Source organism: Capra hircus, chromosome 8 (assembly GCF_001704415.2).
Source record: "Capra hircus breed San Clemente chromosome 8, ASM170441v1, whole genome shotgun sequence".
In the NCBI taxonomy this organism is placed as follows: Eukaryota; Metazoa; Chordata; class Mammalia; order Artiodactyla; family Bovidae; genus Capra; species Capra hircus.
Window position 1 is genome coordinate 84,384,155 of NC_030815.1, and position 25,044 is coordinate 84,409,198.

General features: G+C 40.5%; 1 protein-coding gene across 1 annotated transcript in view; it reads left to right on the forward strand.

The window, feature by feature from the left end:
- The window catches only part of WNK2 (WNK lysine deficient protein kinase 2), a 147,409-nt gene that overhangs the window by 74,061 nt on the left and 48,304 nt on the right, over positions 1 to 25,044 (forward strand). Inside the window, 5 exon segments of the mRNA XM_018052501.1 lie at positions 120 to 288; positions 375 to 491; positions 842 to 1,012; positions 1,283 to 1,328; positions 1,824 to 1,943. Of these exon segments, the coding sequence (XP_017907990.1) occupies positions 120 to 288; positions 375 to 491; positions 842 to 1,012; positions 1,283 to 1,328; positions 1,824 to 1,943 (623 nt within the window).

A 25,044-nucleotide genomic window follows, 5' to 3' on the forward strand; every position in this document is an offset into this window, starting at 1 on the left:
GTTTTCCACCTAGCACAGCCAGACAGTAAAGCTTCTGTTGGTTTTCTGGGAAGCCAAGTTTCCCACATGAGGCAGGCTGGGTTCCCCTGGGTGCTGTAACATTCTTGGTTTTCATGTAGCTATGGAGGCTCTGACGTCCCTTCTGGAAGAGAGATGAGTGACAGCTGCGAAGGTGCATTTGGTGGGGGAAAGCTGGAAGGCAAGGCCGCCCGGAAACATCACCGCAGGTCCACGCGTGTGCGTTCCCGCCAGGAGAGGGCCAGTCGGCCCCGACTGACCATCCTGAATGTGAGTAGCCAGGCAGAGCAGGCTGGCAAGACAGGGCAGGCTGGGCACGGTGTCCTCCCTGGTCTCACTGCCTGAGTATCCTTTAGGTGTGCAACACGGGTGACAAGATGGTGGAGTGCCAGTTGGAGACGCACAACCACAAGATGGTGACATTCAAGTTTGACCTGGATGGGGATGCGCCTGACGAGATCGCTACCTACATGGTGAGGCTATTGTCTTGCCTGGTCAGATGAGCCCATAGCTCTTCCCCTGGGACTGTGAGGCTGTCTCCTTGTGTCCTTGGGCACATGCATGCCAGCCCCATCGAGGGGAGTACTGGTTGCCCACCTCTGCCAGTGGCTGCCTCTTGGAGATAGCACTGGCCCATCACCTGGAGGCCTGCTGTGGCTTCTTGCTGAACTGTGTAGCCCTGATGTTGGTAACTGAGCTCAGCGGCCGTGTCTCCCCTCTTGACTTAGTCCAGACTAGAAACCAAATGAATCCATCAGTGAAGACACTGTGTGGCCAGTGGCCTGAGGCACAGCCCCACCAGCAGGGCTGATGTGTTTTGCAGGTAGAGCACGACTTCATCCTGCAGGCCGAGCGGGAGACGTTCATTGAGCAGATGAAGGATGTCATGGACAAGGCAGAGGATATGCTCAGTGAGGACACGGATGTGGACCGTGCCTCCGACCCCGGGGTGAGCCCGCCACACCTCAGCACCTGTGGCCTGGGTGCTGGGGAGGTAAGTCCCCCTTATGAGGTCCTGGGAGGCTCTGGGCCTGCTTATACCCCAGCTCCAGGCTCTGCGAGTACAGCGCTGTGATGTGGCCTGTTAGAGGAACCTGTGTGCCATGCAGTGTCGGGTGAGGTGGCCGGGAGGGTAGGCGCCTTCTGTCCAGTTAGAAAGGTCCGAGCTCTTGAGGCCTCTCAGATGATTTGAGACAGTGTTGTGCTCTGAAGGAAGTTTTTGTTCCATGCAGTCGGCTGAGTTCTGATCCTTTACCTCTTTCAGGAGAATCGCCAATCCCAAGCAAACGCCCCAGTGTACCAGCAAAATGGTATGTCTCCCTTCATGGCTGTCCCTGCCAATCAGACATGCATTTGGAGGAGTCATGTCTGCCATTGTCCTTTCTCTGCTCCCAGTGGGCATTTGATAAGGGCCCCCCACTGAGCATATTGTAAGGGGTTTTGGCCATCACACTGGGGGGTTGCTGGAGTGTATGGTGAGCATGTCCCCATCTGGGGACAGCTCCCCTTTCTGAAGAGCCATGTCTGGTCTGGGTGGGGACTGAGCATAGTGTGGACTCACTGCCCTGCTGGTCCCCTAGCCAGCATTACCGCTTCACTGATGTACTTCAGGTGACCTTGGAAATAAGCCCTTGCTGGGGAGACTTGTGGGAGCCTCTAATGCCAGTGAGGAGCCCCCTCAGTGGGCTGTACATCCTCCCCACTGGTGTGAGATGAATTCCTCAAATCCCCATTTGACAGATCTGATATTGGCAGGGAGGGGTCACCTACTCACTCTCACCAGCTGTTTTTGTCCTGCCTCTTAGTCCTGCACACTGGGAAGAGGTGGTTCATCATCTGTCCGGTGGCCGAGCACCCAGCAGTAGAGGCCCCCGAATCTTCACCCCCACTTCCTCTGAGCTCCCTGCAGCCAGACACCAGCCAAGGTATGAGCAGCCAGAACTCCCAACCCTGCCTACTTGATAATTCTGTCTGTTTCCTGTGTATTGCTCCACATCGTCTCATGGTCCTCAGCCTGACTTTACTTGTGCTCATGTTTTGCCAGCATGTGCTGTGTGCCAAACAAAGTGCAAAAGCCCCACCCTGCACTGTTACCCCAAAGCCCAGAGCAGTCTGTGGGGCTGTGTCCTTGTCTGTATCCCTGCCCCAGTTGTCCACCAAATAAGTGAAGTCAAGGTGGCACTCAGGCTTGGGCCTGTCAGTTACCTTCACAGTGCAGGTGAGGCCCTTGCCCTTTCCTACCAGTGTTTTTGCAGGAAAAATTCTCAAGGAAAATCAGAAAACATTTTGATATGAACAAGAATGAAAATATATTAAAATGTGTGAGGTGCAGCTGAAACAGTAATTAAAGGGAAATTTATAGCAGTAAATGTTTAGAGGAAGAAAGAGGTCTCAAATCAATAACCCAAGTTTTCACCTTGAGAAGTTAGGAAAAAGTAGAAAATCCAAAGCAAACAGAAGGAAAGAAATAAAGGTAAGAGCAGAAATCAATGACATTTGAGACAAAACAATAGAAAAAACAATGAAACCAAAAACGGATTCTTTGAAAAAAATAAAAATGTTTGGTCTCTTGTAAGACTGACAAAGAAAAAGACACAAAATACCATTATCAGGAAAAAAGGGAGACATCACTATAGACCCAGCATAAAGAGATGTTGATCATGTAATCATAGTCATGGACTATTTTAAACAAACCTACACACATTTATTTGACGACTTAGTTGAAACAAACTAACTGTAAGAAAGCCACAAACTACTAAAACTCATCCAAGATGGAATAGATAACCTGAATACTCCTATACCTATTAACAAGATTGAATTAGCGTCAGAAATATCTCCCAGATAGTTTCACTGTTGAATTCTATGAAACATTTCAAAAAGGAAATAACACCAATTCTACAGACTCATCCAGAAAATTGAAGAAAAAGGAACACTTTTCAAATCATTTTATGAAGCCAACATTGCCCTTATATCAAAACTATATAAAGGCAGTACCACAAAAAAAAAAAAAGAGTGACAGACACTTTTATCTATTTTATCTGATATCCTAATCTTTCAAGTATATAGAAGGGGAAAAAAAAAAAACTCAGTAAAATGTTAAAAAGTAAAATCTAGCAATATAAAAAGAATATGCCATAACAAAGCAGAGTATATCCTAGGAAGGCAATATTCAAGAATCAACTAATTCACCATATTGATGTCAAAGGGAATCTCATTTCCTTACAAAAGGAAAGGTACACAATCATATCAGTTGATACAGAAAAAGTATTTGACAAAATACAACACCCATTCATGATAAAAATGCTCAGCAAGCTAGGGATAAATGGAAAATCCTCAACTCGATAAAGGGCATCTACAGAAAACTAACAGCTAACATCATGTTTAGTGATGAAAAGCGAAATGTGTTTTCCCTAAGATGGGGATCAAGGCATAGATGTTTAATCTCTCTATTTCTAGTCAACGTCACACTAGAAATATTAGATTCCAGATGAACAAGAAACAGAAATAAAAGCCATGTGGATTGAGGACTTCACTGGTAGTCCAGTGGGTGGAAATCCGTGTGCCAGCGCAGGGGACTCGGGTTCAGTCCCTGTTCTGGGAAGATTCCACTTGCCACTAGGCTACTAGGCCCATGAACCACAGCCGCTGAAACCCAGGTGGCCTAGAGCCCATGCTCTGCAACAGCGGAAGCCACTGCAATGAGAAGCCCACGCCTGCAACTACAGGGCAGCCTCCACTCGCGCAACTAGAGAAAACCCGTGTGCAGCATAAGTCTGGCTATGCTGCCATAGCCAAAACAAATTTTTAAAGTCATGTGGAGTGAAAAGGAAGAAATGAAACCGTCTCTGCAGCTAGTATGATTTTATGTGGAAAAAATTCACAGGCATTCTAAACAGAAACAACTCTGAGAACCAATGAGAGAGTTTAGCAAGATCATAGGATATGTAGTCAACAACAAAAATAACTATGTTTCTATATGCTGACAGTGAACAATTAAAAATAATATTTTGAAAGAATGCTATTTACAGTAGCTAAAAAAAGATACATAGCTTTAAATTTAATAAAACATACAGAATCTGTGTAGTGAAAACTATAAAGTAATGATGAAATGGATTAGAGATGAGCTAAATAAATGGAGAAGCATACTGTGTTTATGAATTAGAAGATTCAGCCTTAAAAATGTTGATTTTTAAAGATTTCAGCAGTTCTTCCCAAAATGTTATATAGATCTAATAGAATGCCAATAAAAATTCAAATGGTAATTTTTGCAGATACAGACAGGCTGACTCTAAAAATTTATATGGAAATACAAAGGTATAGCTAAAGCAGTTTTGAAAAAGGCAGATGAAGTTGGAAGCATCATCAGTTCAATTCAGTTCAGTTCAGTCGCTCAGTCGTGTCCGACTCTTTGCAACCCCATGAATCGCAGCACGCCAGGCTTCCCTGTCCATCACCATCTCCCGGAGTTCACTCAGACTCACGTCCATCGAGTCCGTGATGCCATCCAGCCATCTCATCCTCGGTCGTCCCCTTCTCCTCCTGCCCCCAATCTCTCCCAGCATCAGAGTCTTTTCCAATGAGTCAACTCTTCGCATGAGGTGTCCAAAGTACTGGAGCTTCAGCTTTAGCATCATTCCTTCCAAAGAAATCCCAGGGTTGATCTCCTTCAGAATGGACTGGTTGGCTTTCCTTGCAGTCCAAGGGACCCTCAAGAGTCTTCTCCAACACCACAATTCAAAAGCATCAATTCTTTGGCGCTCAGCCTTCTTCACAGTCCAACTCTCACTTCCATACATGACCACTGGAAAAACCATAGCCTTGACTAGACGGACCTTAGTCGTCAGAGTAATGTCTCTGCTTTTGAATGTACTATCTAGGTTGGTCATAACTTTTCTTCCAAGGAATAAGCGTCTTTGAATTTCATGGCTGCAGTCACTATCTGCAGTGATTTGGGAGCCCAAAAAAATAAAGTCTGACACTGTTTCCACTGTTTCCCCATCTATTTCCCATGAAGTGATGGGACCAGATGCCATCATACTACTCAATATCAAGACATTATAATATTACAGTAACCTAGAAAGTATAGTATCGACAAAAGAATTGACGCATAGGTCAATTGACACACAGTGAAAAAGAATATAAAGCCCAGAAATATATCCATAGAAATATAGCCATTTGATTTTTTGACAAGGATGCAAAAGCAATTTTATGTAGAAAGGATAGTCTTTTCAACAAATGGTGTTGAACTAGTTGCTCATCCACCTGCAATAATTGAACTTTGACCTATGCCTGACATCTTTATACAAAAATTAACTAAAAAGTCATTGTATATCCAAACATAAAATATAAAGCTGTATTATAATTTTTGGAGAACTTTTGTGACCTGTGCTGAGGGAGTCTTTAGATCTAACATCAAAAGCATAATGCGTAAAAGAAGAATGGATAAATCAGACATCATCAAAGTCAATTCTTCTATGCTGTGAAAACCACTGTTAAGAGAATGAAAAGACGATCTACACACTAATAATTGCAAGTTACATATTCAGCTTAGTATTTGTTCACAAAATAAATAAAGTACTCTAGAAAACAGCTCAACTGAAAAATGGACAATGGACTGGAACAGACAGTTCCTAAAGAGAATATAAGGATGGCAGTTAAGCACATTTAAAAAAATTAATGTCATTGACTACCAGGGAAATGCAAATAAAAGCCATAGTGAGGAATCATCACACACTTGTGAGATTGGCTAAGCTAACAATACTGAGTTTTGTGTGGATATGGAGCAACTGAATCTCTCATGCTAGCGGGAATGCAAAATGGTACAGATATTCTGGAAAATATTTAGTTGGATATTTTAAAACTCAAAGATATACTCAGTATATGACACAACGATTTCACTAGTCAATCTTTATCAAGGAGAAATAAAAACTCATGTTTACTAAACACTTATATGTAAATAGTTATAGCAGTTCATTTGCATAATTGCCCAAACTGGAAACAACCCAAATATCCTGCGGTGGGTGATTGGAAAAACAGACTATGGTGCTTTGAGAAAGAAACAAACAGTTGGCACATGCAACAGCATGGGTGAACCCCAAAGGCATACTGAGTGAAGGAAATCTGTCTCCAAAAGCTGCATACTGGATAATCCTATTTTTAATGACATCCTCAAAAAAACTGTACATATCAGATCAGTGTTCCAAGGAGTTAGAGATAGAGGGGAGAATGTGATTATAAAGGGATAATAACACAAGGAAGTTTTTTAGGGATGATTGAATTGCTATGCATTATGCTAGTAATTATATGGATATATGTAGCTAAAGTTCTCAGAATTCTGCAGCTAAAGAAGTCCATTTTACTGTATGATAATTTAAAAAGTGAAAAAAAAATTTACATATATTGAAAGAAAGTGAAAAGGCAGAAGAACCAGAGATCAAATTGCCAACATCCGCTGGATCATGGAAAAAGCAAGAGAGTTCCAGAAAAACATCTATTTCTGCTTTATTAACTATGCCAAAGCCTTTGACGGTGTGGATCACAATAAACTGTGGAAAATTCTGAGAGAGATGGGAATACCAGACCACCTGACCTGCCTCTTGAGAAACCTATATGCAGGTGAGGAAGCAACAGTTAGAACTGGACATGGAACAACAGACTGGTTCCAAATAGAAAAAGGAGTCTGTAAAGGCTGTATATTGTCACCCTGCTTATTTAACTTATGTGCAGGGTACATCGTGAGAAACGCTGGACTGGAAGAAGCACAAGCTGGAATCAAGGTATCAATAACCTCAGATATGCAGATGACACCACCCTTATGGCAGAAAGTGACGAGGAGCTAAAAATCCTCTTGATGAAAGTGAAAGAGGAGAGCAAAAAAGTTGGCTTAAAGCTCAACATTCAGAAAACGAAGATCATGGCATCTGGTCCCATCACTTCATGGCAAATAGATGGGGAAACAGTGTCAGACTTTATTTTTTAGGGCTCCAAAATCACAGCAGATGATGACTGCAGCCATGAAATTAAAAGACGCTTACTCCTTGGAAGAAAAGTTATGATCAATCTAGATAGCATATTAAAAAGCAGAGCCATTACTTTGCCAACAAAGGTCCATCTAGTCAAGGCTGTGGTTTTCCCAATGGTCATGTATGGATGTGAGAGTTGGATGTGAAGAAAGCTGAGTGCCGAAGAATTGATGCTTTTGGACTGTGGTGTTGGAGAAGACTCTTGAGAGTCCCTTGGACTGCAAGGAGATCTAACCAGTCCATTCTGAAGGAGATCAACCCTGGGATTTCTTTGGAGGGAATGATGCTGAAGCTGAAACTCCAGTACTTTGGCCACTTCAAGCGAAGAGTTGACTCATTGGAAAAGACTCTGATGCTGGGAGGGATTGGGGGCAGAAGAAGGGGATGACCGAGGATGAGATGGCTGGATGGCATCACTGACTCAATGGGCAAGTCTGAGTGAACTCCAGGAGTTGGTAATGGACAGGGAGGCCTGGCATGCTGCGATTCATGGGGTTGCAGAGAGTCAGACACAACTGAGTGACTGAACTGAGCTGAACTAATGTAACCTGGCAGATAATGAGACAGGATAGCATGAAAGAAAAGCAGCAACAAGAACAGATAACAAAAGAGATCCTCAGACTTTTACTTTAGGTCACATTGGATAATAGGCACTGGATTTATTTTCCCTTAAAACAACTGAAAAAGCACGCAAAATATATGGAAGTGTTTTTTAAAGACTTTGAACATAAAGGAGTGACTGACATTGATTCCTGCAAGGCTGAAAAAACTTGATGATCATTTCAGCTGACTGCACTAAGAAAGTTTTCACAGTCCCAAAGCAGGGAGGGAGGGACCCAGGTAGAGCTCAGCAGATTTCCCGTAATGAGGAGACTGACCTGAGAGTCTTGGGAAGCCCAGGGGCAAGAGTTTGTGGGTAGAGTTTTGGAGAGGAGAGAGCACAAAGAGGAAAGTCTCTGGATTGACAGAGGATTCCTTTTGATTATTTTGCAGAGTACTGTGTGTGAGGAAACTAGCTGATGCCAGGAAATGAACCACTCCAAAGGATTAGAGGGAATACTACTATAACTCATAGTATGGGAATGTCTGTTCCTACCAGTTAGCTGGAAGGACTTATAATTCAAGGGCCATTGGGCAGAGGACTGACAAGGGCCTTGCCTCTGTCATGGAGAATAATTAGCCCTAAATTAAAATTTGTTCTTGTCCTGCTGAACAAACCATAAGAGCAAGATATCAAAAGATCAAGCCAGAGTAGCTTAACTGCATCCCATAGCAAAGAATGTTATTAGGAATACAAACTCATACAGCACCTAAGAAGGCAAGTTTTACATTGTCTGATATCCAACTGAAATTATCAAGCAGGACAATATGAGGAAAATTCCTTATTTCCCATAGCTGACAAAGCTATCAGAATTAGCAGACAACATTAATACAGTTAGTTACAGCTGTATTCCATATGTCCAAAAAACTATAGGAAAGAGATATAATTTATCATATTGATAAAGTAGTAAAGAAGCAGTCCATAAGATTATCTAAATAAATGCAGAAAAGGAATTTCACAAAATTCAACAACTACAAGTATCCTCTGCAAACTCTCCATGAACCATGTAGAGTTAAATCTGATAAGATATCTGTAAGACTGTTCAGTAAGAACTACAAAACAATGTGGATGGAAGCTAAAGACCTAAAGAAGTACCCTATTCTCAGGTCAGAAGACACAATGTTACTACGGTTTTATTTCTCTCTCACTTGATCAACAGATTTTATGCAGCTGCCACCAGAATCCCAAAAGTTTTTTTCTAGCAGTTGAAAAGCTGTGAAAATGTAAAAGCCATTGGAATTTGGAAGTAAAAGAAACAGATTGCAATGCTAACACTAGCTGATTTCAAGAATTATTATAAAATCATAGTGATCAAGACAGTGCGGTGTTGTTGGTAATGTTATTTGGTCACTTGAGGCATGTCCAGTTCTTTGCAACCACATGGACTGTAGCACATCAGGCTTCTCTGTCCTCTACTGTCTCTCAGAGTTTGCTCAAATTCATGCCCATCGAGTCAGTGATGGCTGTTTCACCATCTTATCCTCTCCCACCCCCTCCTCCTTTTTCCTTAAATCTTTCCTAGCATCAAGGTCTTTTCTATTGAGTCAAATCTTTGCATCAGGTGGCCAAAGTATTGGAGCTTCAGCATAGTCCTTCCAGTGAATATTCAGGTTGATTTCCTTTAGGATTGATTGGTTTGATCTCCTTGCTGTCCAAGGGCTTTTCAAGAGTCTTCTCCAGCACCACCATTCAAAAGCATCTGTTCTTCGGTGCTCAGCCTTCATCATCCAACTCTCACATCCATCCATGACTACTAGAAAAAAACCATAGCTTGGACTTACATGGACCTTTGTCAGCAAAATGATATCTCTGCTATTTAATATGGTGTCTAGGTTTTTCATAGCTTTCCTTCTAAGGGGAAAGCATCTTTTAATTTTATGGCTGCAGTCACTGTTGGCAGTGATTTTGGACCCCAAGAAAATAAAGTTGCCATGAAGTGATGGGACCAGATGCCATGATCTTAGTTTTTTGAATGTTAAGTTTCAAGCCAGTTTTTTTGCTCTCCTCTTTCACCCTCATCAAGAGGCTCTTTAGCTCCTCTTTGCGTTCTTCCATTAGAGTGGTATCATCTGCTTATCTGAGATTGTTGGTATTTCTCCTGGCAGTGTTGATTCCAGCTTGTGATTCATCCAGCCAGGCATTTCGCATGATGTACATGTGAAATGATGTACTCTGCATATAAGTTAAATAAGCAGGGTGACAATATGCAGCCTGACATACTCCTTTCCTAATTTTGAACCAGTCATGTTAGTTCTATGTTCGATTCTAACTGTTGCTTCTTGACCTGCATACAGGTTTCTCAGGAGACAGGTTAGGTGGTCTGGTATTTCCATTTCTTTAAGAATTTTCCACAGTTTGTTCCAGTCCACACAGTCAGAGGCTTTAACGTAGTTAGTGAAGCAGAGATAGATATTATTTTTCTGGAACTCCCTTGCTTTCTCTATGATCCAACGAATGTTGGCAATTTGATCTCTGGTTCCTCTGCCTTTTTTAAACCTACCTTGTACATCTGGAAGTTCTTGGTTTACATACTGCTAAAGCCTATCTTGAAGGATTTTGAACATAACCTTGCTACTATGTGAAATGAGTGCAGTTGTACAGCAGTTTGAACATTCTTTGGTATTGCCCTTCTTAGGGATTGAGATGAAAACTGACCTTTTCCAGCCCTGTGGTCACTGCTGAGTTTTCCAAATTTGCTGACATACTGAGTGCAGCACTTTAACTGCATCATCTTTTAAGATTTTAAATATCTCCACCAGCTTTGTTTGTAGTGATGCTTCCTAAGGCCCACTTGACTTCACACTCCAGAATGTCAGCTCTAGGTGAGTGACATGATGTCATTGTGGTTATCTGGTTCTTTCAGAGCTTTTTCGTATAGTTCTTCTGTGTATTCTTGCCACCTCTTCTTAATCTGTTGTACTTCTGTTAGGTCCTTAACTTTTCTGTCCTTTATTGTGCCCATCCTTACATGAAATACTCCCTTGATATCTCCAATTTTCTTGAAGAGATCTCTGGTCTTTCCCATTCTATTGTTTTCCTCTATTTCTTTTCATTGTTCATTTATGAACAGGAGAGTTCTTATATCTCCTTATTATTCTCTGAAACTCTGCATTCAGTTGGGTGTATCTTTCCCTTTCTCCTTTGCCTTTTGCTTCTCTTCTTTCTTCAGCTATTGTAAGCCTCCATAGACAACCACTTAACCTTTTTATTCTTTGGGATGGTTTGGGTCACTGCCTCATTCACAGTGTTACTAACTTCCATCCATCGTTATTCAGGCACTCTGTCGACCAGATCTAATCCCTTGAATCTACTCATCACCTCCAGAGTATAATCATAAGGGATTTGATTTAGGTCGTACCTGAATGGCCTAAATGGTTTTCCCTACTTTCTTCAATTTAAGCCTGAATTTTGCAATAAGGAGCTGATGATCTGAGCCATAGTCAGCTCCAGGTCTTGTTTTTGCTGATTGTATAGAGCTTGTCCATCTTTGACTGCAAATAATATAATCAGCCTGATTTCAGTATTGACCATCTGGTGATGTCTGTGTAAACAGTCTTGTGTTGTTGGAAGAGGGTGTTTGCTATGACCAATGCATTCTCTTGGCAAAACTCTATTAGCCTTTGCCCTGCTTTGTTTTGTACTCCACCACCAAACTTGCCTGTTACTCTAGGTATCTCTTGACTTCCTACTTTTGCATTCCAGTCCTTTATGATGAAAAGGACATCTTTTTTTGGTGTTAGCTCTAAAAGGTCTTGTGGGTCTTCACAGAACTTTTCAACTTCAGCTTCTTCAGTGTTAGTGGTTTGGGACATAGACTTTGATTACCCTGGTGTTGAATGGCTTGCCTTGGAAAGGAACTGAGATCTTTCTGTCATTTTTGAGGTTTCACCCAAATACTGCAGTTTGGACTCTTCTGTTGGCTATGAGGGCGACTCCATTTCTTCTAAGGAATTCTTTCTCACAGTAGTAGATGTAATGGTCATCTAAATTAAATTCGCCTATTCTCATCCATTTTAGTTCACTGGTTCCTAAGATGTCAATGTTCACTCTTGCCATCTCCTGCTTGACCACATCCAGTTTACTGTAATTCATGGACCTAACATTCCAGGTTCCTTTGCAATATTGTTCTCTGCAGCATCAGACTTTGCTTTCACTACCAGATGCATCCACAGCTGGGCATTGTTTCTGCTTTGGCCCATCCACTTCATTCTTTCTGGAGCTATTAATAATTGCCTTTCACTCTTCCCCAGTAGCATATTGGACACCTTCCAACCTAGGGGTTGCTCATCTTCTGGTGTCATGTCTTTTTGCCTTTTCATACTGTCCGTGGGGTTTTCCATGCAAGAAACCACTCCAGAATATTGGAGTGGGTTGCCATTTCCTTTTCCAATGAACTGCATTTTGTCCAGAAGTCTTCACTATGACCCACCCATCTTGGATGGCCCTGTACAACATGGCTCATAGCTTCATTGAGTTACTCAAGTTACTCATGACAAGACTGTAATCCATGAAGGGGTGGTATTGGAGTAATTACAGGTAAATAGAATAAAGAGAAGACAGAAAGACACTTAGTTTTTTATAAACATATAAAGGACATTCAATGAAAAGAGAACAGGTTTTTCTAGTCTTGGAGTAGTTGATCATTCATATGTGAAAAATGAATATTAATCCATACTTAACACCATATAAAAAAACCAACTCAAAATGTAATGTAACCCTAAATGTAAAACTGAAAACTGTGAAACTTATGGTAGGAAACACAGGAGAATGTTTGTATGACTTTGGGTTAGGAAATACTGGTATCCTCAAAGTGCTAAGGAAAGTAAACATAAACCTTGAATCTCTACCTGGTGGTTAGCATGCTACATAAATTAAGATGAGATAAAAATGAAAAGGATTCAATACCTACATATTGCAAATGTAAGATGGGATATTTTTAGGCTAAACCACAATGATGCCAGATGGAAGGTCAGAAATACAGGAAGGAATAAAAATAATGGAATTATAAAATATAGACCAGTCAAAAGGAGTGTTAACTGTTTAAAAACATAGTGTCTTCAGAGATTTGAAATATATTTGTTTTGCTAAAATATGCGAAAGTAAGGGCGTGTTTACCAGGGGAAGGGAATTGTACTCAAAGGGCTCCTGCATTCTTGCATTGTTAGAGAAGAGAGCCAAAATCAAGAATGTATACTGTAGTCGATAGAATACTCTTTTGAGAATTGTAAAGTAGTAGATAACTTTCACAGTCATGGGGGAAGGGTAGAGTAGAGAAGAATTTTTTGAAAACAAAAGGCAAGGAAGAAGAGAAAAAGCAACATTGAACATGATGAAAATATCGGAAATCATTTGTAAGGTGGTAGTCTTAACTCTAGTAGATGAGTAATTAAATGTAAATGAAATAAATATCAAACTTTGTCAAATGTGAAAAAAGAGAACAAACTAATAACAAACTAAGACCTAAGACTACAAATGGTGATGAGTAAAGAAATGAAAAAAAAAAGCATGCTAATACCTAAAGAAGGCTAGAGTAGATTGGTTTTTTTTTTTTTTTTTCTTTTGTGGAGTGGGCAGAGCCATGGGCCATGTAGGATCTTCCTTACCTATGTACTTGCATGCTAAGTTGCTTTACTCATGTCCTACTCTGTGATCCTGTGGGCTACAGCCTGTCAGGCTCCTCTGTCCATGGAGATTCTCCAGGCAAGAATACTGGAGTCGGTTGCCGTGCCCTACTGCAGGGGATTGTCTTGACCCAGGGATTGAAGCCATTGTCTCCTGCAGCTCCTGAACTGCTGGCAGATTCTTTACCCCTGAGCCACCAGGGAAGCCCCTTAGTTCCCTGACCAAGGATCAAACCTGTGCCCCTTGCAGTGGAAGTGCAGTCTTTTCACTGGACTGTCAGGAAAGTCCCTTAGAGTAGATCTTTTATATCAGACAAATAGACAAAAAAGTAATGATGAAAGATTCAGTTCTCCTGGAAGATCAAATAACTCTATATTTGCATGTCTTCAATAACACAGCCTCAAAATATATAAAACAAAAATTAATAGAAATAAATGAAAAAAATCATCATGAGAGTTTTAACTTTTCAAATGGGAAGACAAAAATAAATTCAGAATATAAAGGATTTCAACAGTAGAATTAGCAGTTTTGTTTCATATGTAGGACACCCAATAGCTGAAGAATGCCAATATTTTCAAGTACACAAAGGATATTTTAAAATTAGCCATATATAGGACACAAAGCTAATTTCAAATTTAAAAGGATTGAAATCATTCAATGCATGTTCTTTAACTACAATTGGCAATAAGCTAGAATTGAAAAACAAGAAGATACCTGAAGTCTCCACAATTTGACAGTTAGGAAATGGGTTTATCTCATGAAGCAACAAAAAAATTATAATGTAAGTTGTGAAACTATTCTAAATAATAATGATATGAAAATCATGCAAATGAAACATTAATTATCAAAATGTGTGGAATGCAGCTAAATCTATATTTTGCAGAAATTTTACAGTCTCAAATGCACATTTTAGAAAGGAGAAAAGATTAGAAACAATCAAAATATATCCACTGTAAAAAGTTAGAGAAGAGAAAATTGAATGCAGTTAAAAGGAAGAAATAAAACAAAAACATGAATTAATGAAATACAAAATAAATATACAATAGAGTATCAGTTCAGTTCAGTTGCTTAGTTGTGTCCAACTCTGCAATCCCATGAACTACAGCATTCCAGGCCTTCCTGTCCATTACCAGCTCCCGGAGTCCACCCAAACCCATGTCCATTGAGTCAGTGATGCCATCTAACCATCTCATCCTGTCGTCCCCTTCTCTTCTTGCCCTCAATTTTTCCCAGCATCAAGGTCTTTTTCAATGAGGCAGCGCTTTGCATCAGGTGGCCAAAGTACTGAAGTTTCAGCTTCAACATCAGCCCTTCCAATGAACACTCAGGACCGATCTCCTTTAGGATGGACTGGTTGGATCTCCTTGCAGTTCAAGGGACTCTCAAGAGTCTTCTCCAACACCACAGTTCAAAAGCATCAATTCTTCAGCGCTCAGCTTTCTTCACAGTCCAACTCTCACATCCATACATGACCACAGGAAAAACCATAGCTTTGACTAGACAGACCTTTGTTGACAAAGTAATGTCTCTGCTTTTGAATATGCTATCTAGGTTGGTCATAACTTTCCTTCAAAGGAGTAAGTGTCTTTTAATTTCATGGCTGCAGTCACCATCTGCAGTGATTTTGGAGTCCAGAAAAATAAAGTCAGCCACTGTTTCTACTGTTTCCCCATCTACTTCCCATGAAATGAGGGGACCAGATGCCATGATCTTCGTTTTCTGAATGTTGAGCTTTAAGCCAACATTTTCACTGTCCTCTTTGGCTTTCATCAAGAGGCTTTTTAGTTCTTCTTCACTTTCTGCCATAAGGATGGTGTCATCTGCATATCTGAGGTTATTGATATTTCTCCTGGCAATCTTGATTCTAGCTTGTACTTCATCCAACCCAGCATTTCTCATGGTGTGCTCTGCATATAAGTGAAATAAGCAGGGTAACAATATACAGCCTTGATGGACTCCTTTTCCTGCTTGGAACCAGTCTGTTGTTCCATGTCCAGTTCTAACTGTTGCTTCCTCACCTGCATACAGATTTCTCGAGAGGCAGGTCAGGTGGTCTGGTATTCCCATCTCTTGAAGAATTTTCCATAGTTTGTTGTGATCCACACAGTCAAAGGCTTTGGCATAGTCAGTAAAGCAGAAATAGATGTTTTTCTGGAACTCTCTTGCTTTTTCAGTGATCCAGCAGATATTGGCAATTTGATCTCTGGTTCCTCTGCCTTTCTAAAACCAGCTTGAACATCTGGAAGTTCACAGTTCACGTGTTGTTGAAGCCTGACTTGGAGAATTTTAGGCATCACTTTACTAGCGTGTGAGATGAGTGCAATTGTGCAGTAGTTTGAGCATTCTTTGGCATTGCCTTTCTTTGGGATTGGAATGAAAACTGACCTTTTCCAGTTCTGTGACCACTGCTGAGTCTTCCAAATTTGCTGGCATATTGAGTGTAACACTTTCACAGCATCATCTTTCAGGATTTGAAATAGCTCAACTGGGATTCCATCACCTCCACTAGCTTTGTTCATATATAGAGTATCAACAAAGCTTAAAGTTGTTTCTTTGATTTGGCAAATAAAACTGGTGAGCCACTGGTGAAACTGACTCTAGGAAAGAGAGAAGGCACAGTCAATATCAGGAATGAAAAAGGGACATTGCTACAATCTGGCAAATTTATGTCCTGGAGAAATACAACTTAGCACACTTCTTACTAACATAAGAAGAAATAAAATCTGAAGAGTGCCATACATGTTAAAAAGTTGAATAATTAAAAACCTCACATTTATATTTTGTGATCAGAAGATTGCTGGAACAGCTCCAGTGTATAGTCTTCCAGATTCAAATATAGGCAATAGAGTTATCACTTTTCAGAAGGATTCAGAAGTTCTGAGCCTAACTCCACTATGCAGAACTAAAGCAGTCATGTGACCAGGTGCCTGGAATGCACAGACCAACCTGTTCCCAAGTTATATGCACATCCCTGAACTTGAAAATAAGGAAAGCTGTTCCCTGGAGGAAATTTAAGAGTGCTGCTGCATGAGGGAAGGGATGAATGCTGTATCGTCAAACCAGAAAGTTGTTCATGATAGTGAGAATGGTGGACTCACTCAAATGTTGGAAAAGAGGTAATAATTGTTGAGAAGAAAAGAAAAGGACAAAAGGTTCATGTGAGATGTGGAAAACTGCCCAGATTAAAAAATCAGATTGAAATAGACCCTCAGAGGATAATGGGGGTGGAGTGATGTCAGGAAGATTGCAGAGCAGGAGATATCAGCATCTGTCCTCACATAAAAACAACAGTTGGACATAGATACATAAACGGAAGTGGCCGTGGGATGGCTCAGAAATCCAGTTAAGAGCCTGTGTTAACACAGTGGAGCAGAAATGAAGAATTAATGAACAGAAAGGATTAGGGGGAATCAGCTGAGCTGGCAGATGAGATGGCAAGGAACAAAAAAGATCGAGGTATCTGTATCAGCTACACAGCTTGTGCCATCATGGTCCCCAGTGGCCAGGTCTATGAAGGACTCTGTTAGCCTTTGTGGCTAAGGACCTTTACTGCCCCCATGGCAGCTGCAACTTCCCCACAGCTTTCACAGCAGAGGAACCTGTAGTGATAGTGGGCATGGGCCCAGTTGCCTACTCCACAGAACACTGGGTACTTTCACCATGGAGTTAACCAGCCCAGCAGCCATCACCACCACAAGACACCCTAGGGAGAGAGATGCTGCTGCACCTTATTCTTCCCTCCCCAGAAGAAGCTGCTGGTCTGCTGCCCTGGGACCAGGACTGCCGGCTGCCTCCCTCAACCCTGTGCATACCCCAGACCCCAGAACCCTGGCTGTTGTGGTGGCATCCATGCTTCAGATCCCAGCTGCATGGTAGCTGCACACTCATGCACCTGAGATGCTGGAGCCAACACCATTGTGAACCAGTCAGCACACCAGAACCTGGAGCCATCATCCCTCTGTGAGTGCCTGCACTCCAGACCTCTGCTGTGTCTCTGTGCCATCAGCAGCTATACATCAGACACCTGTGTTACCATTGCCAGGAGAGTGTCCACAGGCTGGATCCAGTGCTAAGAGGTAGCCTATCAGCAATAAAATCCCCATGGGAAAAAAAGGATCAGAAGGTGCCCACAAACTCACTATTGTAGACCCCAACAGTCCCACAGCCTCTGTAGCTACCTGCAGTTGAGGACTCATACCATCCTTGTCAATACTGACCTCAGCTGGTGAGCTGCACAGAGACTACAGTGCTGGGCCTGCCCTGCACCTGCAATCAACATACTCCATCCAACCAGCTTCCCTGTACCCACTGGAAGGTAAAGGTCTTCTCCACCAAAATCAGTTTGTAAGGTCTAGAAGAGATGAGTGATCCATCAAATACGCAGACATCAACACAAAGTTACAAGAAACATGGAAAAAGGCAAGGAAACTTGACACCACCAAAAGGAGCAGAATAATTATCTGGTAACAGGCCACAAAGAACTGGAGATCTATGAATTGCCATAGAATTCAAACTTAATTGTTTTAAAGAAACTTGGTGAGTTATAAGAGAACACATGTAGACAACAAAATCATGAAAACAACACAGAAACAAAAATGAGAAGTTTAACAGAGAAACAGAAATGGTAAGAAGAACCAAACAAATTCTGGAGCTGAAGAAATATAGTGAATGAGGTTTAAAAAAATGCAGTAGAGATCAAGTGTGCCATATAGACTTGATCAAGTTGAAGACAGAATCTGTGAACTTGAAGATGAGTCATTTGAAATTATCAAGTCATAGAAGAAAAGGGAATGAAAAAAAGTGAAGAAAGCCTATGTGAATTATGGGGCTCCATCCAGTAACTAACATTTTCAGTGTGGACATCCCCAGAGAAGAGAGAGAGAAAGGGCAGGAAACTTATTTTAAGAAATTTCCAGGAGGGAGGTTCAAGGGAGAGGGAACATATGTATACCTATGGCTGGATCATGTTGATGTATGGCTGAGACCAACACAATATTGTAAAGCAATTATCCTTCAATTAAAAATAGATTGAAGAAAAGAAATTCTCAAATCTAGGACAAGATCATGAACATCTGTGTCCATGAATCTCTTAAGTCCCTGTATAGATGTAACCCAAAGAAGATTTTTTGAAGATACATTATAATAAAGCTATCAAAAATCAAAGACAAAGAATTTTGAAAGCAGCAATTGGGAGAAAAAACCTTGTTTTATATGAAAAAAATAACTCTCAGCAGATTTCTCAGAAGGAACCTTGTAAGGCAGGAGAGGGTGGAATGATATATTCAAAATTCTGAAAGAAAAAAGCTGATGACTAAGAATACTACTTCAACTGGCAAAGCTGTCATTCAGAAATGAAGGAGAAATAAAGACTTTACCCAAACAAACAAAAGTTGAGGGAGTTCATCACCGCTGTACCTGCCTCATGAAAACACGTGGAAGTATAAAATTCAGTGGTAAAAGTATATAGGCTGTTGTAACTATATTTTTATTTTAAGCCTCATGGCAGTCACAGACTAAATACCTATACATAAAAGATAAAGGAAATAAAGCATACCACTATAGAAAATCATCAGATCAGAAAGGAAGAAAGAGAAGAAGAAAGGAAGTGTGAAACAGAAAGTAAGAAGATGGCAATTAGTAAGTCCATATTTATCAATAATTACTTTAAATGAAAATGAATTAATATCTCCAATCAAAATATAGAGTTGTTCAATTGCTAAATTATGTCCTACTCTTTGGGACCCTGTGGAGTGCAGCATGCTTAGCCTTCCCTGTCCTTCACTGTCTCCCGGAGTTTACTCAAACTCATGTCCATTTAATCGGCAGTGCCATCCAACCATCTCATCCTGTGTTTCCCACTTCTCCTGCCCTCAATCCTTCCCAGCATCAAGATCTTACATGAATTGGCTCTTTGCATCAGGTGGCCAAAGTACAGAGTGGCTGAGTGAATTAAAAAATAAGACAAAACTATGTATGTTGTCTGCAGGAGATTCACTTCAACTTTAGTGGCATATATATCCTGAAAGTGAAGGATATATTACAGGCTGATGGAAACCAATAGAAAGCAGGGGCAGTGTTATGAGACAAAATGGCTGTGAGTCAAAATCTGTAACAAGAGGCAATGAAAGTCATTCTATAATCAGTTTATCAAAAGGATATAGCAGTTGTAATTATGTATGTACTCAAGATGTGACCACCTACATATATGGAGCAAGTATTAACAGGTCTGCAGGCAGAAATAGATGTCTATGCACTAACAGTGGGGGACTTAAACTACTTCACTTTTAATAATGGATAGACCTTCCAGATGGAAAGTCCATGAGAGAATATAGAACAAAAGGACCCTAGAACAAATGGACCTTAACAGACATAAGCAGGACATTCTACTCAAAACAGCAGAGTACGCATTCTTCTCAAGTGCGGGTGAAACATTCTCTAAGATAGATCGTTTGTTAGATTACAAAACAAGTCTTAACAAATTTAAGAAGACTGAAATCACATCAGGTTATTTTTCCAACCGCAATGTCATGAAACTAGAAATCAACAGGAGGAAAGCTGGAAAATGTAGAAATACATGGAAATTAAGCAATGCATTTCTGAATAACAAATGGGTCAAAGAGGAAATTTAAAAGGAAATAAAAATATCTTGATATAAATGAAAATGGAAACATGACGTGCCAAAACTTACATCGTTCAGCAAAAGCAATTTTAAGAGGAAATTTATAGTTACAAAAACTTACATTGAGAGACAAGAAAGATCTCAAACTCTTTAACGTCACACCTCAAGGAACTAGTGAAAGGATGAACTTAGCCCAAAGTTATCAGAAAGAAGGAAACAACAAAATTTAGAGTAGAAAGAGAGACTCGGAAAAAAAAAAAAAAGATCAATGAAACTAAGAGCTAGTTCTTGGAAAAGTTAAAGTCAGCAAACCTTTAGCTAGGCTAAGAAAATGAAATCTGAATTGAAAGGGGAGATGTTACATCTAATAATACAGAAATGAAAAGAATCATGAGAAAATACCATGAATAAGTACATACCAAAATATCGAATAACCTAGAAAAATGGATAAATTCCTAGAAACACACAGACTATCAAGACTGAATCATTAAGAAATAGAAAATCTGAATGGACCTGTAACTAATGAAGAAACTAAATCTGTAATCAAAAATCTCCCGAGAAAGAAAAGTGCAGAACTGGAAAACTTCACTGGTGAATTCTTATTAAACATTTAAAGAAGAATTAGCACAGTCTTTCTTAAACTCTTCCAAAAAAAACCTGAAAAGGACGTAATACTTCTGACTCATTTTGCTAGCCAGCTTTACCCTGATACCAAAATTAGACAAGGATACTATAAGAAAACAGAGTTACAGCCCAGTATCCTTGATGGATCTGTATGACATTTATATACAAAAACTCTCAACAAAATACTACCAAACTGAATCAAGAGCACATTAAAAGAATCATACACTACAGTCATGTGGGATTTATTCCTGAGGTGCAAGGATGGCTCAACATAAGTAAATCAATAAATGTGATACAACACATTGACAGAATGAAGTAGAAAATCTTATGATAATGGCAATAGATGAAGAAAAAAGATATTTGAAAAAATTTAAATGATAAAAACAATCTCAACAAATAAAATGTAAAAGGAATGTACTTCAACATAATGAAAGCTGTATATAATCAGCCCATGGCTAACATCATACTGAATCATGAAAAGCTAAAGCTTTTCCTCTTAGTTTAAAAACAAGACAGGATTCATACTTTCATTACTTCTATTCAGTGTCACCGTGGAAGTCCTAGCCAGAGCAGTTAGTCAAGAAGAAGAAATAGAGGGCATCCAAATCAGAAAGAAAGTAAAATTGTGTCTGTTTACAGATGACATAATCTAATATACGCTTACTGCTTGGAAGAAAAGTTATGACCAACCTAGATAGCATATTCAAAAGCAGAGATATTACTTTGCCAACAAAGGTCCGTCTAGTCAAGGCTATGGTTTTTCCAGTGGTCATGTATGGAAGTGAGAGTTGGACTGTGAAGAAGGCTGAGTGTCAAAGAATTGATGCTTTTGAACTGGTGTTGGAGAAGACTCCTGAGAGTCCCTTGGACTGCAAGGAGATCCAACCAGTCCATTCTGAAGGAGATCAGTCCATTCTGAAGGAGATCAGTCCTGGGTGTTCTTTGGAGGGAATGATGCTAAAGCTGAAACTCCAGTACTTTGGCCACCTCATGCTAAGAATTGACTCATTGGAAACGACTCTGATGCTGGGAGGGATTGGGGGCAAGAGGAAAAGAGGATGAGATGGCTGGATGGCATCACCGACTCGATGGATGTGAGTCTGAGTAAACTCCAGGAGTTGGTGAGGGACAGGGAAGCCCAGTGTGCTGTGAGTCATGGGGTCGCAGAGTCGAACACGACTGAGGAACTGAACTGAACTGAACTGAATATACAGAAAACCTTAAAGACTCCATCAAAAAACTGTTAGAATTAATAAACCCAGTGAAGTTGCAGAATACAAAATCAACATGCAGAAATCAATTTTATTTCTATAAACCAATCTGAAAAATAAACTAAGAAAGCAATCCCAATTATAGTAGCATCATACTGAGGAATAAATTTTACCAGGAGATGAAAGCCATGTGGGCTGAAAACTATGAGACATTGATGAAAGAGATTGAAATAAATGGAACCATATCTTATGTTCTTTGATTGAAAGAATTAAATGTCTATACTACCCAAACTTATCTACAGATTCAATGCAATCCCCATCAAAATTCCAGTGTCATTTTTCACAGAAATAGAAAAATTCTAGAATTCATATGGAATCACAAAAAAAGCCAAATAGCCAAAGCAGTTTTGAGGAAGAACAAAGTATATCATTTCATGACTTCAAACTATATTGTAAAGCTATGATAATCAAAACAGCATATGGTATTAACATAAAATTAGACACAGACCAGCAGAACAGAGAGCCCAGAATACACTCAAGTATATATGGTCAACTAATCTATGACAAGGGCACCATATGTACACAGTTGGGGGAAAGGTTAGTTTCTCCAATAAATGGTTCTGAGAAAACTGGACATCCAAATGGAGAAAAATGAAATCGGACATCTGTCTCACACCACCCACAAAAATCAACTTAAAATAGATTAAAGACTGAAACTTAAGGCCTGAAACTTTAAAAATAGAACTGCCATATGTTCCAGCAGTCCCACTTCTGGATATTTATCCAAAGGGACTGAAATCACTGTTTCAAAGAGATATCTGCATCTCCATGTTCATGCAGCATTATCCATAGTAGTCAAGATATGGAAACAATCTTAAGTGTCACTAGTTGGATGGATAATGAAAACATGGCATATTCAGCCATGAAAAGAAGGAAATCCTGCCATTTGTGACAGCATGGATGAAATCACAGTCATTATACTAAGTAAAATAAGCCAAGCAGAGAAAGACAAATACTCCTTGATTTCAGTTGTATGTGGAATTTGGGGGGAAAAAGTTGAGCTCATAGAACCAATGAGTGGAATGGTGATTTGCCAGAGGCACAGATTAAAGAAGCATATGATCATCTCAATAGATGGAGGAAGACATTTGATAAAAGTCAACATCTATTAATGACTTTAAATAATAGGAACATAAACATAAAAGTGCATTTGTTTAATCTGACAAAGGGTATCTATTTTTAAAATAACAGCAAATATACTTAATGGTGATATGCTGCTTTGTTTTTTGGTTTTTTTGAGATGGAGAGCAATATATAAAGATACTCATTATCACTATTTATTTTCAGTATCCTACTGGAGGTCCTCAGTAGCCCGGTGTAGAGTAGGACATTGTAAATGGGTTCCCAGACCCAATTCCAACTTTGTGTGTGTGTGTAGACTTCCCTACACCAGCGAGCAATTCTCAGATGCCAGCAAGATGTCTGAGAATTCAGCTCAATTCTGACACTTTCTACCTGGAGATAGAATCAGATTCCAGAGGTAAAGAGTTCAGTTCCACTGGACAACCCTCCACATTAGATGCCAGTCACAAGCCCAGGTTATTATCTGTGCATCTAACCAACTTGCTACAAACTGGAGTTTCCAACAGACATCCTCTAACTTAGGATGTCAATTGCAAGTTAAGGTTGTTTCTTGTACTTCTGAGTGACTGGCTATAAATCAGGGTTTCCCATGACCCTTTAATTTGCTTGAATTGCTCACAGAACTCAGAGAAACATGTGTTTTACTGGATCACTGATTTATTATCAGTTCAGTTCAGTTGCTGAGTCGTGTCCGACTCTTTGCAGCCCCATGAATCACAGCACTCCAGGCCTCCCTGTCCGTCGCCATCTCCTGGAGTTCACTCAAACTCAGGTCCATCGAGTCGGTGATGCCATCCAGCCATCTCATCCTCTGTCGTCCCCTTTTCCTCCTGCCCCCAATCCCTCCCAGCATCAGAGTCTTTTCCAATGAGTCATCTCTTCGCATGAGGATTATAAAAGTATAAGAATCAGTAGCCAGACGAACCGATATATAAGGCAAGGCATTGGGAAATGGTGTGGAGCTTCTGTGCCTTTTCCAGGCTCACCACTCTCTCCAGTCTCCATGTGTTCAACTGGAATCTCTCTGAACCTCGTCCTGTAGAGATTTTATGGAGGCTTCATTCAGTTCAATTCAGTTCAGTTCAGGTGCTCAGTCGTGTCTGATTCTTTGCGACCCCATGGACTGTAGCACGTCAGGCCTCCCTGTCCATCACCAACTCCCAGAGTTTACTCAAACTCATGTCCATCGAGTTGGTGATGCCATCCAACCATCTCATCCTCTGTCATCCCCTTTTCCTCCTGCCTTCTATCTTTCCCAGCGTCAGGGTCTTTTCCAATGAGTCAGTTCTTCGCATCAAGTGGCTAGAATATTGGAGTTTGACCTTCAGCATCAATCCTTCCAATGAATATTCAGGACTGATTTCCTTTAGGATGGAATGGTTGGATCTCCTTGCTGTCCAAGGGACTCTCAAGAGTCTTCTCCAACACCACAGTTCAAAAGCATCAATTCTTCGGTGCTCAGCTTTCTTTATAGACCAGTTCTCACATCCATACATGACTACTGGAAAAACCATAGCTTTGACTAGACGGACCTTTGTTGGCAAAGTAATGTCTCTGTTTTTTAATAAGCTGTGTAGGTTGATCAGAGAAGAGTGAAAAAGTTGGCTTAAAGCTCAACTTTCAGAAAACTAAGATCATGGCATCTGGACCCATCACTTCAAGGGAAATAGATGTGGAAACAGTGTCAGACTTTAATTTTTTGGGCTCCAGAATCCCTGCAGATGGTGATTGCAGCCATGAAATTAAAAGACGCTTACTCCTTGGAAGGAAAGTTATGACCAGCCTAGAAAGCATATTCAAGAGCAGAGACATTACTTTACCGACTAAGGTCCGTCTAGTCAAGGCTATGGTTTTTCCAGTAGTCCTGTATAGATGTGAGAGTTGGACTGTGAAAAAAGCTGAGTGCCGAAGAATTGATGCTTTTGAACTGTGGTATTGGAGAAGACTCTTGAGAGTCCCTTGGACTGCAAGGAGATCTAACCAGTCCATTCTAAAAGAGATCAGTCCTAGGTGTTCTTTGGAAGGAATGATGCTAAAGCTGAAACTCCAGTACTTTGACCACCTCATGCGAAGAGTTGACTCATTGGAAAAGACTCTGATGATGGGAGGGATTGGGTGCAGGAGGAGAAGGGGACAACAGAGGATGAGATGCCTGGATGGTATCACTGACTCTCTGGATGTGAG